The 15920-nt window shown below is 41.1% G+C and overlaps 1 protein-coding gene across 1 annotated transcript in view; it reads left to right on the top strand.

Annotated features, from left to right (window-relative positions):
- KIF5C (kinesin family member 5C) overlaps positions 1 to 11178 on the top strand; it is a gene marked incomplete at both ends in the record, with an annotated part of 79699 nt that extends 68521 nt beyond the window's left edge. The window contains 8 exons of the mRNA XM_082001765.1: positions 160 to 236; positions 1622 to 1731; positions 2573 to 2674; positions 3296 to 3356; positions 6174 to 6245; positions 6948 to 7052; positions 9430 to 9646; positions 11072 to 11178. Coding sequence (XP_081857891.1) covers positions 160 to 236; positions 1622 to 1731; positions 2573 to 2674; positions 3296 to 3356; positions 6174 to 6245; positions 6948 to 7052; positions 9430 to 9646; positions 11072 to 11178 — 851 coding nt within the window. The remainder of the gene's footprint in view (positions 1 to 159; positions 237 to 1621; positions 1732 to 2572; positions 2675 to 3295; positions 3357 to 6173; positions 6246 to 6947; positions 7053 to 9429; positions 9647 to 11071) is intronic.
- Positions 11179 to 15920: the final 4742 nt, after the last annotated feature.

Below are 15920 nucleotides of genomic sequence, written 5' to 3'. Positions count from 1 at the left end.
GGGTACTGCAAACCGTGGCTGTTTCTGCCCCTCCAAAGCTGTCTCCCCTGCTCCCGTGCCCCCTGCAAAAAGAGGAACTGGTTGGTTTTTTTAAATGGCTGGATGTAGCATGTCCTGGAACCGTGCGGTTAATTCTCAACTGTCTCCAACTTGAAACAGAAAAAATGCACGAAGTCAGTTTCAAGGATAAGGAGAAGGAGCATCTGACCCGGCTTCAGGACGCAGAGGAGATGAAGGTAGTATGGGGTGCGGCAATTTTAGAAGGCATTTCTCAGTGAGATCGTTCTTTAAGCTGATAATTAGGGTGTAATTATTTTCTTCCTGCACATGTTGTGTGCTTTTAGAAAACACTTTCAGCCTCTGTCAGAATTGCCAGCCTCTGTTAGAAAACCTGACCTCGTGTAATTGAGCAACCTTTGCAATGTGAAATTAGAGAACTTGCTAGTATTGAGGTTGTTGACCAGATGATGGCAAAAAAGTAAGTCATAGCGTGACTATCTGAGGTGAGTGTGTCTTCTGAGACCAGTTTGTAAGCTGAGCTAGCTTCAAAGAGTAGAGACCATGTGGTGGACCGTGTTTGCCGAATTGGAGGTGCCTGGGTTCCTCAAATCACACAAACAGACAACCGAAATATAAAAGCCAGTATATTGCATCCATAGTTGAGAACAGTTTTGTTATATACAAGTGAAAAATTATATTGATTCACTTCTATGTTACTCTGATTTTTTGCCAGTGGAACTTTGCTGAAAATCAATTTGTGAAGTAGTGAATCGGAATACTGGGGTTAATATAATTTAGGTACTTGATAAAAAAGAGGCCAGACCACTTTCCCAAATTGCTTAGCAAGAATTCTGTCTATCTCCTAGAAATAATAATGAAATATAAACCTGTTTTCTGGTATTTTCTTCCATTGGAATGCAAAGAAGAAATGTTAGGCAGTAATGTGCGAGTTGTGTTTCTGATGGGGTTGCAAATTGCATAAAAGGAAAAATATAATTTTACAAGGATAGTGATAGAAGTTTGTCAGCCTCAGAACTTTTACCTCCATTATAAAAAGTTTAAGTATTAAAGCAGTTATATGTACAATTATTCCTTGCAGCTGGAAGAAAAAAGCCAATCTTTTATTAGCCATCTAAAGGCATGCATTAAGTTTTCCTTACTATTTGAGATACCTCTAATCATAGAATTTGAATAACAGGACTGCGGATAAACAATTCTCAGAGAGGGGTAGGGTGTTTCAGGTTTTATTTCTGTTTCAGGTCTAGCTGTACATGTATTTTCTTGGTGAATAAACAGGTGAAATAATAGAGAACTGGTAAAAAACAGTGTCATTCTTGGCACTTAATATGCCAAGACCCTGGCTTTCACATGCGGTAGTTTTTGCAAGGAAATGAGTAGAAACTGGTGTACATTGTCCAAATTAAATGTGTGGATGAGTAGCTGCACAGTTTTGTAATCACAGAAAGATATATCAGGCAGATTCCTGAATTAACCTGATTTGCTAAGCTTCACTCAAATCCAGAAGGATAGGTTGGTTTAGCTATCGGAAGGAAGAAGGAAGCTTAGCTGTGTGTTACCGGATTTCTGTTTCACGTATGGCTCTGGTTTTTGCACGCTGCAGAAGGCCCTGGAGCAGCAGATGGAGAGTCACAGGGAAGCCCACCAGAAGCAGCTGTCCCGGCTGAGGGATGAAATTGAAGAGAAGCAGAAAATAATCGATGAAATCAGAGAGTATGTTCACTCGCTCCATCGCTTTCTCTGTTCCTGCCCTGTTCTGTGGCACCGTAGGGTTGTTTTGGGGTTGGCTTTGTTAGTTTTAATTGATGTCTACGTATTTTGGTGTCTTACAGAAAGTGATGTCCTTACATGCAACAGCCCACCCTCTAACTATTTTGCACGGTGGACTGTAGTGCCTAGTTCTTTACTGTGGAGCTTTAATAAGACCATAAAATTATAAAGAGGAAAAAGAAAGAATAATGTTACACCTGCAGGTCAGTAGGTAAGAGAAGCTTGGAGGAGAACAGATTTTAAAAGATAAAGGTTTTGAGGGCCCCTGATAGCAACTAGTCCTGCCACAGACTTTCTGAAAGTCTGGGTGACTTGAATGTGTCCCATTTTCAAACCCTTAATATTTCTTCCTGACACAGCAATATAACTCTGTTACTCAGAAACTCCAGCACTTGAAAAATGGAATTCTTTGCTCCTCTGCTCTTCTTTTAGTCAGTGTTCGTAATCCAGGCAAACCTGATGTAGTGCTCATTCTTTCATCATATTTATTGTGTGGCCAAAGACTAATAATAGGGAAATGAGAAACGTGAGGAAGCGGGACAGAAAGCTTGCAAGAACAATTTGTGTCCTTTAAGATAAAGGAAGCAAGCCACTGAATTTAATTCTCAAATATTTTTAAATATCGTTCTTCAGATTCTTTACACTTAATTTCTTCCAGAATTTTTCAGTAGAGATCTACAACTTTACTTTCTCTGTGTAACCCCATTTTGTTTATGGAGATTTACCCACCCTTGTTTATGGGGTTCCGGTCTGAGCTGTACTGATGACTTCTTTTGCATTCTAGTATGAATCAGAAGCTGCAACTGGAACAAGAGAAACTGAGTGCTGATTATGATAAATTAAAAATTGAGGACCAGGAGAGAGAAATGAAGCTGGAAAAGCTCATGTAAGTCAACAGTTTTCTCATCTGGTGTCCTTGAATATAGTGTCTCTCAAGGTGCCCACAGGAGATGTGCTAGTGAGTTGCATTTGCATTGAAATATTCACACTGAAAATGTCATTTCAGTAACAAAACCAACAGACAGTGCTAATAAATGTTTACCACTTACTCCATATTTTTATATCATAGGCTTTTCAATAGTGCATTTTATACTTGCCAAAAAAGATGTTTTTAGAGCTCTGGTTTTATGAAATATCATAGCAAGTGTTAAATCCCTCATTCCTTAATGCATAGCAAAAACAAACAAGAAAGAAGTTGGGGGTGTTGGGTGGGCTTTTTTGGGTTTTGTTTTTTAAGTAATATATCGGACATCCGAGTAAAAGCCTTTCCTGGAAATGAGAGACAAAAATTTCATGTGTGGACACACAAAATCGAGATGGTGCCTAGCCATTCCATGTGAGAAAGCTGCATATTTGGGACAGTCGAAAGCATAATTACAGATGCAGAGAGATGTACGATTTGCTCGTATCTGCAGATGTTCTACTCAAACTGAATGTTGATTGATTCTCTTCTGTTTTATATGACTTCAACAATTTTGATTTGTGTTTAATGTTGTGATCTTTCTAGACTGCTTAATGATAAAAGGGAACAAGCAAGAGAAGATCTTAAGGGGCTGGAGGAAACAGTGGTATGTCTTAATTACACTTTACTGAGCTTTTTTCCCCCCTAGGTCTTCATCACTTGTATCTGTGCCCAAGGAAATGACCAATATAGGCTATTTAATAAGGCTATTTAATATTCATAATAGGCTAAATTTGTGCATTTCGCCAAATGGTGAGATTGGATTTTAAAATTTAAGATTAAGTACTATTATTGTTGCCTCCTGTGAATAAGCTGTCACTGGTAAGTCTACCGGCACTCTTTTTGTTTTGCTGTCCTTGTTCCTTCAAATCACCTGAAATAATCAGCCTACTGGGTGGTGTAGCTACAATAAAGTGATACATACCTGACTCGACCAGTGTAAAAGCTTGTGGAGAAATATGATGTTGTGCGTGCAATGTTAAAAATGCAGTCTATGATGGATGACACCCGTCCTGAAGCTGTTGCTGCACAGTTTTGTCGGAAGCTTCGGTTTTATCTGTTTGTAAAATACGCAAGCTTTCTCAAAGATCTCAGAAGCTGGTCAAAACCATAGCTGGTTTAGGAGCATCATACAGTAATTTTTGCTAGTGTTAACATGGTTATTAATTCAAAAGCAGCATTTTCTTCTCTATGTGATGCTTTAAAAATTAAGCTTATAGGGGCCTCAGGATCAGTTAGAGTTCATTACTGAAGCTGAACTATTCTGGTCCTTTCAGCTTTGGCTCCTGATAGCTCCCCCAGATATAACCCTTGTTAAACGAAACTCATGCGAGGGACAGATTTAACCAGCCTTTCTGCTATGAACTGTACTTGTTGGATACTTTGCATGTAGACTTGATTTGCCCTGTACACCGAATAAGTAAGACAGCTGGAAATCACAGTTAGGCAGTACGATGCCGTCAGCTTGCAGAAACCCAGATGGTATTTTTTAAATTTTTGAATAAACATCCTTGAACTATCTTACAACAAAATTTTATTCAATTTGTTAGAGTTTTAATAATTACTGCAACAGGAATTAAAAGTCAAGCATAGCAAATTACAAGAAAACATGAGCCATCAAAGGCCAAATGGTGGTGGCTCATACCTGCCCGCTGGTAAGGGGGCTCCATCAGGCTCCACAGGCACTGTGTGTCACTGGGGTGATTACTTTGAGAAGGGAGGGATGATGGACATGAGCACTTGCAGCCCAGAAGCCAACTGTATCCTGGGCTGCCCCCGAAGCCGCGTGGCCAGCAGGGCGAGGGAAGGGATTCTGCCCCTCTGCCCTGCTCTGGGGAGACCCCCCTGCAGGGCTGCGTCCAGCTCTGGAGCCCTCGGCACAGGAGAGACACGGACCTGCTGGAGCGGGGCCAGAGGAGGCCCCAGCAACGCTCCGAGGGCTGGAACAGCTCTGCTGGGAGGACAGGCTGGGAGAGCTGGGGGGGCTCAGCCTGGAGCAGAGAAGGCTCTGGGGAGACCTTCCTGCAGCTGCCAGGGCTTAAAGAGGGCTTATAGGAAAGATGGGGACAGACTTTTTACAAGGGACTGTAGCGGTAGGACAAGCTTTAAACCAAAAGAGGGCAGATTCAGACTAGATATAAGGAAGAAATTTTTCACTGTGAGGGTGGTGAACCCCTGGCCCAGGTTACCCAGAGAGGTGGTCGATGCCCCATCCCTGGAAACATCCCAGGTCAGGCTGGACGGGGCTCTGAGCAACCTGGTCGAGTTGGGGATGTCCTTGCTCATGGCGGGGGGTTGGACTAGATGGCCTTGACAGGTCCCTTCCAAGCCAGAGATTCTATGGTTCTCTGGACAGTCTTGGTGGGAACACAGCTACTGCCTTTGCTTTGACTCGTTCTCTTTCCCAGTGCTGGGCTGGTGAGAAAGCAAAAGTAGGGGGTGTGAGGGAGGGGGTTACAGGGTTGGAGGTCTGCTGGGGCAGCACCCCGAATGGGAGTTCTGGGGGAGGTGTGTGCTCTGCGGCTGTTTGACTTCGAATGGCACACGGTGCTTCTTCTGGGTACCACATCACTCAACATAAATAAGCTGTGCTTGTAATGTAGTTTCTAGCTGTCCATGAAAGAAGCTTCTTGGTTTTGGTTTCTCGTCAGTTTTGTCTTTTTCTCTTGAGAGAGAAAAATAAAAGATTTGAGTTCAAAAGCTTGTAGTCGGGGTGGAGCTTATTAAGTCATTTAAATTCCTGTCTGCCAGTTTATAAGCATAAAATGGAAAAGCTAAAGTTGCTCTTAGCAACTTTGGAAAGAGTTCTCTTCAGCATGGCTTTGGTGCAGTGTGGGGTTGGGGTGAACTGCCTATCCGTATAGTTTCCTTTCCTGCAAGTGGTTTAGTGCTTCCTTCCTCTGGGAGTAGGTGCAGGGCTGCCACTCCTGGTGTCACATCTCCAGTAAGGTGATTATTTCACTGACCCTGAGAAGTCGATTCATACAAAAAAGCTGGGAAAGCCTGGATTTTTGCCAAAACTTAAAAAGCATCTTGAAGTGCCCAGCAATAAGCATTCATATCAGGCCAGTGCATTTGCTGTAGAGTGAATCCAGAGCTCTTTCACATCACTAGATGTGTGTAACAGTGGCCAACTTGTAAGACTTCAGCTTTCTGCTGTTGTTTCCCTAAGACAAAGTTGACATATTTTTCCAAAGTATCTTTGGTGTGGTGAACACCTTGGGAGGTGCAGGAGCTCTTCAGTGGGGAACAGCGTGGGCTCTGCCTTTCTGTGAGCTGCATATACCTACTGGCTGGTACATCTCTTTAAGTAAATCACAATAAAGTCATATTATCTACTCAAATCTGAAGGGAATTTTTACCTGAGAGGGTCTACTGTGTCTTACTGGCTTGTGGGGTTTTTTTATTATTATTTTGATTCCAGGCAAGAGAACTCCAGACTCTTCACAACCTACGCAAACTGTTTGTGCAAGATCTCACCACCCGCGTTAAAAAAGTAAGACTCTATACTCTTTTAAACCAAAGACTTCTCTTTTTTTTTTACAGTATTCTTGTGATTTGCTGGAAGCCTTTAGTGCATGTTGTTACAAAATGGGTTGCTGTCTTTTTCAGTAACAGTGAGTAATAAGATTAAAACTGTTCTGCTGTTTATTAGCTTTTATTTGGTCCTAATTTGTTAAGGACAAGTCTTGGTGGTTAAGTGAAATGAACCAATCCGATTTAGTTCAGTTACAAAATTCTCAAAGATGGTATTAATAGGTACCAGAAATTACTCAATATAACTTGCACTAACTTACGCTACACTGAATGCTGCGGCCCTTTCTATGGGCTTGTGAATAGTCAGCCTTTTCCTGGCGAAGTTATTATTTGGCAGAAATTAATGTATTTTTAACTCTTGAAGAAGAGTCTGAAGCTGCACAGTCAAAGGCTTCGCAATGCTTTTCAGTCCTTTGAAGTTTGATTGAGTATTTAGAGTACCATCTATTCCTGATCCCCCCCCATAATTGTTCAGTAAGAATAGTTTATTTTTTGTGTACTGGGGAATGTGGCTCTTAAATATCAAATGAACATGTAAACTGTCTTTAATTTGGGGCTCTGTAAGACATTTCTGCCTTTGGGAAGCTTAAATTTACAAAAGACCTGAGCTTCCCCTTGAGTTTCTGCCTGGCTTTGCTGAATGCTGCAACTGTCTGTGCAGAGCGTTGAACTTGACAGCGATGATGGAGGTGGAAGTGCTGCGCAGAAGCAGAAAATTTCCTTTCTTGAGAACAACCTGGAACAGCTTACAAAGGTTCACAAACAGGTAGGGGCTCTCCTTCCTCCTTTCTCTCCTTCCTTCCGGTGCCTAGTTACTATTAGACCAAAAGCTATTGTGTTTTTTTCATTGATTAATAGTAATTGCCTCTGAAAATTCACCTATGGGAAGAACTTTGCATGCATCACTGTTCTGTAGTATTACAAATTACCTTTTTTTTTAAAAAAAAACTTTTTTATATTTAAAAGGATAATTTTGGAAGGTAACAGGTACTGTCTGAGGACGTTCTCAAGTAAAGTTGTTGGCATTAAGAGTTGGTGGTAGAGCTGCTCTTCCTACTACCTGTACTTCTTATCAATATGTTAAAATGGACAATTTTTTTTTTTCTGTGAAAACAGACTCTAGCAGTTTTGGCAAGACTGCTAGTCACTGTATTGGTATAATGCATAAAAACCAGAATAGAGTGTTTGGGTGCTGATAGCTGGTTTCTAGATGGATTGTGCATCCCCAGTTTTGACTCCTGGTCTAAAGCTGCTTAGAGGCACCCTTGGAGGTGACATGAGTGGAGTCAACCAGCAGATAAGGAAAGCGAAGAAATAGAGTTTTTTTTGTGCAGCTTAAGGGCTGATGCCTCCCCAGGATGCTGAGGTTGGCCATTTCTGGGCATGTCCATCTCTGTCTCCTCCCTCATTCATGGAGTTCCCGTTTCCTTTGCAATCCTGCTGTTCAGAGAGACAAGGGCTACGGAGAGCCCTTCACCCTAGGTACTCGCCGTGCAAATGCGGGGTGGAGGGGATGTGTGGTAGGCCAGTATCTCGGGTATACGTCAAGGAAAGAGACTTATCTGCTTACTGGAAGTGTGTATATCTAGGCAGCACCTCGTTAGATAAAACTGGATCATTTCTGCCAATAAGTATGCTTCCACCCTCGTCAGCTGTCGGTATTTCTGTACTGTGTCCCACTGTTCAGGTGTGGAGCACAAAGTAGTATGGGTACTTTTGATTTCATTTTTGAATAGTGACATAACATTCTCCAGCGCAGCTTCTGAGTCTGTTATTAGTGAGACTCAGTGTTCTCCAAGATTTGCTTTATTCCTGTGGAAGTGCCAAAAAAGCAAGCAGTGCTGGACCATGACACGCGTTCGCTAAGGTTCAGTATTTTGAGATTCCCAGTGAACAGATGGTTTAAAGACCTAGTTTCTGAATGTGGAAACTCGGACATGTTAGGAGTGTTTTTCCTTTTACTGTTTCGCCTTTTTTGCACTCAGTTCATGCATCTGCTGGGTTTTCAGATTTGGATTTTTATAGCTCTCATTAGTGTATATTTACTCAAAACCAATTAGGAGTCCATATCTCATAAGAAACCTAAAGGGAGAAATGACATTGGACTTGACCTGAATGTGATATCATCCTGCTCTTATTTCATATCATAACTGTTTGGTAGAACAAGGGTTCAACACTTGCAGAAAAAGCACATTGTGACTTTTTTTTTTTTAGCTTTATTTGTATTTTTCTTCTGGCACTAAGCCTGGACTAGCAGGTGTAAAACATTTTGATTGTCAAACAACGTATGAATGTTAGTACGTGCTGTTGCTTTAGTCTATTATTAATGTGGTAGTTAAGCCACTTTCCTCCCTTTACTCCAGAAAAGGGAGAATCATACCTTTGGAACAGTTTTCTGTTGACTTATAGTAGCAGTATAATCTGTGCAGTAGAAGTCGTACTGGATTTTCGAACTGTTTGCATCAATTTTTTTATTTATGAAAAAATCAGTTCTGTGTCTTGGCTGTTGTTGCAAGTGTAGTTAGATGTTATTCCAATAATCGATAGATCTTGCTCAGGTTCATATTTAATTGAGGAAGTACATGAATTTGAAGTTGCGTATAATCATCACATTTATAGCTACAGGCCTTAAGTGGTTTCTTAGCAATGTTTGAGGCATTGAAGTTTCCAATTTTCCCATATGCTTGAGTAGGGAACAAATAGGGAAGCGTGCCATAACCAGTGGAGCTGATGAATTTTTCATGATACCCAGTGTTGTCTATAAGCCATATTTAAGCATTGCCATTTTGAAATGAGGTGATCAAGTATTCATGAAATGCCAGGCATTTCTGCGTTCCAAAGAAATGCAGAGTTGCTGCCACACTTGCTCTTAATGTCTAGAGAAGCGGACATCGTAGTAGCAGGGTTTATCCCAGAGCTCTCATCCTCCAGGATCAGATGTGTGAAGTTCTGTTGAATGGAGTAACTCACTTCTTTCATCTTTCTGGAAAATTATGTCTTTGACATAAGCTTTTTACAGTCATTCCTGGAATTCATAGTATACAAGGTGTGAAGAGGAATCGGTCGTATTTTCTGCCTCTCCTTGTAAGAGGACCTTTCCCATAGTTTCTCACAGGATATCTTTGAAACCTCTTTTCTTGCAGTTGGTACGTGATAATGCAGATCTTCGTTGTGAGCTTCCTAAGCTGGAAAAACGACTTAGAGCTACGGCAGAGAGAGTTAAGGCCCTGGAGAGCGCACTGAAGGAGGCCAAGGAGAACGCCATGCGAGACCGCAAACGGTACCAGCAGGAGGTAGATCGCATTAAGGAGGCTGTGAGAGCCAAAAACATGGCACGGAGAGCACACTCTGCTCAAATTGGTAAGGACATGGAGCTAAAGGGTTAGTGGTTGCTCACATACTTCATGGTTGGCCTGTTTGCTCATGTTTAAATAGAGAGCACTTTGAAAGCAGCAGTCCAGGGCAAACCACAGGGTCTGCTTCTCCTCTGTTGCACGGGAATCTTCAAAGACTTCACTTTTTAATAGAATCTGCCCCACCTAAAGTTTAAAGTGCCTCTGCTATTTAACTCGGTAAATAAATGGCATAATGGGTCTTGTGTGCCCTTCTAGTGACCTGAAAACTTGTCTCTCTAAATTAGTCTCTCACTTTCTTTTTCCTCCCCCACATATTTTCTTTCTGCTTTCATTCTTTCCTTGCGTTTCTGGACCTTCCTCTCTTTTTTCCTGACTACTCCAATTAATTTGGACTATGTAGAATCAAAAATCTTCTTATATAATTCAGATGCTTGATATATCTTTATGGTGAAATCTGAATGGATGTATACAATCAAATGGTGTCTAAGATGGGGCAATTTTTTAAATGATTTGTTGGAATTGCTAAAGTAGAAGGATAATGTTTTGGATGGTGATGCTAATCCTGGTGTCTTAAAACCTGAAAGAGAATTAGGCAGCACACAATATTTCCTGATGTATGCTACCTCTGGTAGAAAGCCGTTGGCAGCTATGTCTCAGCATCTTCAGGAATTATATTGATATCATTCATTGATGTATATGATATTTTGGGGTTGTTCAGTCTGGAGAAGAGGAGGCTGAAGGGAGACCTCATCGCTCTCTACAACTACCTGGAAGGGGGTTGTGGTGAGGTGGGTGTTGGTCTCTTCTCCCAAGTAACCAGCGATAGAATGAGAGGAAATAGCCTCAAGTTGTGCCAGGGGAGGTTTAGACTAGATATTTCTTCTTTTTCTAGGAAAAAAAAATTTTTCTAGAAAAATTTCTTTATGGAGAGAGTGGTCAAACATTGGAACAGGCTTCCTAGGGAGGTGGTGGAGTCACCATCACTAGAAGTGTTCAAAAAACGTGTAGACGTGGCACTTCGGGACATGGTTTAGTGGGCATGGGGGTGTTGGGTTGAGGGTTGGACTTGATGATCTTAATGGTGTTTTCCAACCTTAATGATTCTGTGATATAAATAGTCAAATTGGACATAGGAAGTACATCACTGACCACCAAGTGGGTTGTGACTTCCCTCTGTTGTATAGACAGTCCATAATCTTTGCAGACATGAGGGCCATGCATGGGCTCTGTCATAAGCAGAAAATGGATGTATTTGTTGTTGGCTGAGGGAAGGGAATGCTATGTTCCTCAGAGCTGGATTACAGACCACATTGCCCAGCACAGCCCCTTGGTTGGAGGCAATGGGGTTTGTACTAAAGGAGAAGGTTAAGGTAGAACACCTTGTGTGAAAGCTGAATGTCTTGTTTGGTTTCCTACTTCTCCTCTGCAGCCAAGCCCATCCGCCCTGGTCATTACCCAGCGTCTTCTCCAACGGCTGTCCATGCCATCCGAGGGGGAGGGATGTCAAACTCCAGCTACTATCACAACACCAAATAGACGAGAAGTAAGACCGGAGTACCTTACTCACCTGTTCTTTCACTGATGACACAGTTTTCTTGTATTTAATTTTTACTTTAGAAGACCCACAGTATTCGTTTTCTAGTTTTAGTAGGTGTCATTTGCTGATAATTTAACTGTGAAAATTAGTAATTTGAGGAATGCCTTGTTAGAATGCTTTGCAAGCTGCTGCTGAGAGTTTTTATTTTAATGATTTGTCAGTTAAAACTTTTTTTAATAAACTAAAATGCTCTGGTAAATCTACTGAAATTCACACATAGAGGTGTGAAACTCATGTAGTAAAAATAGAGTTCCGGAGGTTCCTTCTGCCAATATAATTTTCTGCTTTCTGTAATATTAATATGTTTCCATCTTGTGGTATTCCAGCCTAGGACAGGGGTAGAGCAGCCGTGAGTGGCAGCAGCACAGAGCTTTCTGAATTTGAGTGTCACGATTTGGCAAGCTTTACTTTTGTTTCTTTTGCTTTGCACTCTTATTCAGCTCTCTTCAGAAAAAAATGTAAATATTTTTCTTTAATTGCAAGGGCTTGAGCATTTCTCCTAAGTAAAAATCTCATCCTGGAAAGAGGAGCAGCATATTCCCATGAGACTGCTTCTTGTACCCTCCCCTTCCATTTATTTCTTTAAACGCTCGTTATTTCTGAGATAGTATGCCTGTAACATGACGTTATAATCTGCGGGAGAAGGATGGACTTCACAACTCTATGAGAGTTATATTCCGAAGCCATTTATTGTCTTGTCTGACTCCGATATATATCATAATTTTTGTTTAGTCACTGCACGCACACTCATGATTGGTTACAGCTTGTTACACACATTATTGCAATTGGCTCTATACAAAATATCATGCGCTGTCCACGCGCCTCTCACACAGTCAGGATTCGCTGCCTGCAGGTGTCCATGCACTCCTTTGCTTCCTCTTAGTTGTTTACCACAGCTCCTTCTCCTCAAGGCTGAGCCCTGCAGATATCCAGCTGTTTACCAGCTTCTCAATGCTACAGCTCCTTCTCCTTAAGGTCGAGCCGTGCAGATCAACGCCACAGCTCCTTCTCCTTAAGGTCGAGCCATGCAGGGTGATCCCAACAATAATCTAAAATAATAGCAGACGTAAACTAAGAGTTGGATAGTAGTGAGTGGCTGTGAAAAGCAGCCAGTGGATTGCGAAGTTGTCCCTCCAACTTTGGCTTTTTTGCCTCCTTGAGGATTAATTCTGTCTTATAACTCTCTTCTGACAGTATGTGGTTTCCTTTAGGCACTCGGCATTCTTGAGTGTTTTTTTCTTTTTTTTTTTTTTTTGAGACTGTTTCATGTCATGCATGCATGCAAACCATCCATCATGTCGCACTCAAGCTGTTATTGTGTTGTGCGGATTGTTTCTCTTCATTGTGTTTTCCATGAGCCCTGTAGCTGCAAGCAACATATTTTCGCTGTGGATGAATTAGGGCAAGTCTTTGCTGAGTATTTTTGTGCATTAGTTCAGTCTGAACTGAAATTGCCTTTGCCATCTCACAAACGAGGCTGTCTCTGTCTGTCTACTTCATTGCATTCCCACCTCCGTGAAAGAGCAAAGGGAAAAGAGTGTGATACAGAGGCATGTAAAATATTTCCAAACATATATCATAACAGCTGCTCTGTGAGAAAAAAGAGCTGCTACCTGCATAAACTGGTGAGCTTTTAATATACCATCTGCTATGAAATTAAGTGTCAGACTCAAACAGGCCACACATTAGGTATAGACACGTGTCAAGTGAACAACTGTAGATTAATAAAAGTTATTAACAAAATAAGCACACTTAAAACTAGATGGCTGTATAACAGGATAGGGCTTTGGAAGTCAACTAAAAGCAATCAGAAGGCATAGAATACCTCTCAAATGTTTTAGATGCTGAGTTTTAGAGTTGAGGGCAGTGGAAAATGAGCAGATTCAGCCTGTGCTTGGAACATACTGCAGAGGAGTTCATGGGCAATAGGGGTGGAGAAAAAGAAGATAGAAAATCTTAGAAGAAACAGGGTAAACTTACGAATTATGGTTTCTGAAAAAATCAGAAAAAAAATTTCTGAAAACCAAATGGAAGCCCTACAGGTTGGGTTGAAGCCATTTAAAAAGTGTGTGTGGGTGTTTTTTTCTCAGTTGACAGTAAGGTCCGTTATGGCTTTTATGGGTCTAGTTTCCTTATTGCTCGAGATCGAGTCTAACGCCTGGCTATATTAGGTATTACATGTTATATGTAAGGCAACAACTTGAAATGTTGTGGGAGCTGGACTCCATGATCCTGATGGGTCCCCTCCAACTCAACGTATTCTATGATTCTATTCTATGGTTACTACTTCAAAGAACCATATTTTAGGCTTTATAATTGGTTTTTAAACTTAGTCAAGTTCTAGATTTTTTTTTTTTTGCACACATCTAGAAAGATGTCTTGCAGATGTAGTAAACTAAGGCCAGGCAGTGATTAAAGAAGGTCAGTTCTCATCATTTTTGGTCCTTTGCTTAATAAGATTATTGGCAAATTGCAACTGTTTGGCTGCCAGCGGATTTTGTGAGTATCAGAGCAATCTGAATTCTGAGCTTGTTGGATGAAAGCCCAAGGGCCCAAATAAGAATGTTAGCAAAGGTACTACTTGTGCAGGGAAAATTTTATACAGATAGTTTCCATCATATTGTTGAGAGATTTCTGTGCTCTGTAGAGCTACACCGTGCTTTTGAATGGCGCAGTTCTACACAGCTAGAGTTAGAACGGGACTTTCTTTTATATTCATTTAACAGCAGTGAAATAAAGGTGGGGTTTCCATATAAATGTTTGCTGTCAAGTAACGTAACTGTATCTCTGGAATGAAAATTTTATACCAGGATGAGGGGCAATTTATCTTATGTTCATTCGTCATTCACAGTAAAGATAATAGACACTTACTGTTGTTAGACTGGTCGGTGATTATGATTTATTAACCCAGCAGCCTACCCTGTGGTAACAGCCATTATTGCTTTTGCTTTTTTTATGAAGTTCATTGGTAAAATTTCTTCTGCAGAGCTGGGCAAGCCTGTGAGACTAATCAGGTAAAAGTTCAGACTTTGCTCAGTTTGGGCCACATTGCCTAGGTGCAATGTGCATGATGTAAGGAGATGATTTCTACCCCACAAAGCATAGCATTTGATGAATAACAGTAGCAGATGGGAGAGGAAGAAGTGTGGGTGTTAATAAAATGTGGTCCTGAAATTGCAAATTGCCATAGCTGGCTTAAACAGAAGACTCGGGAGGCCCAGGAGTGTCTGCAGAACTCTTATGAGAGAATTCCTTGCTCTGGCTACATTGCAGACGCTTTTGAAAATACAAGTGCGATGAATTTGTTCCCCGGGGCATACCTCAGACCTAGATTTTGGAAGTGATTGGTTGGAAAGGGAGGTCACACTGGTGCAGCTACCAGGATAATTGCTGCAGTAGAAAGTAGAAGTCCTGCTTGGGTTGCAGTGTATTTCTGTAAGAAATTGGAAATTTCTTTTTTCCAAAAAGCGCTGGAATTGCTACGACTGTGTAGCTGAATTTATACTGGGGTTTCATGGAGACGGCCTTGGGCATCTCTAAATGTTTATTTCTGTAGCACAGGTTTGAGTTAGATCTTACAGTTTCATCTTTTCTGTTTTAATAAAAATGGTTGAAAAGTTTTCTTCAATGTAATTCCTACAAAGTTTTTTTAATTTTGCGAAGTATTTTGACAAAACCTTGAAGGACAATACTCCCCATGTGTGAATAGCTGCAAATCATGCCATGTGGGTGGTTGCATATTAGTTTCTCTGCTGGTCAGCTACAGAGTTTAGTTGTACATTGTCGTATTTAAAGCTCCCTGTGGGAAAACTTTCTAAATATAGCTAAACACAGTGCAGGTTTCAAAAAAGGTTAATATTAAAGTTTTTCAAATAATATCGGGAATTAAAAGAGCAAAAACTACGGTATGTGTTTTGCTTTAGATAGGATCAAAAAACACAAACCAAAATCCAAATTCTTTTGACTCTTTCTCATGCTGCCCCACAAAGTTTAGGCCAAAATCTGCACAAAATTATCAAAGCTACTATAAAATCTGGTTTCATATGTTTTTTCCTAAATCATTAAAGAAAACCTATAATAATAATAATAAGTTTTAGAAGTGGAAATAAGCATAAAGGCAGTGTCTGAGCAAATTTGAATGTCCCATGTAGCATGCTAGTTAGTAACTGCCAGATTGAAGTGAATAATGGGAACAATGCCTTAAGTGTAGAAATCTATGTCGAATTGTTCTTCATGCTTCAGATATGTGGCCAGATCAGTGTTAACACAAGTCAGCCCATTCCGAAGTTCTGTCTTTAAATTCATGAAACGGAGCTACTCAGAACCCCCTCACACCTCATCTGGAGGATGCAGGTCCTGTTCCTCAGGTTGCTCATGAAGAGGTGGCCATGGTAGTGCTGCACTTCCGCAGCTCATGATTTAATCAAGCCTTTCTCAAGATGGAGCAGAGATCATCTCTAATTACATCTGGGACCCAACCTGGCCCCGCACACAGGGCAGAGGGTCTCTAGCAGAGCTTGGGGACAGCTCAGGTTGGGGCTTAGCATGGACGATAAGATCCAACACTTGAGAGGCTTTGTTGGAGAGCACTTCAGGTGCTGTACGCAAACTTCTACGTTTGCTGTCACCAATTTTGCAACACCCTTTCTCAGTGACTGAGCTGCAGGCTGGAGGATCCTCT

Source organism: Phaethon aethereus (genome assembly GCF_964289735.1).
Source record: "Phaethon aethereus genome assembly, chromosome: 6".
Taxonomy (NCBI): Eukaryota; Metazoa; Chordata; class Aves; order Phaethontiformes; family Phaethontidae; genus Phaethon; species Phaethon aethereus.
The sequence above is the reverse complement of the archived record's forward strand: the minus strand, read 5'-3'. Positions and strand labels throughout refer to the sequence as shown.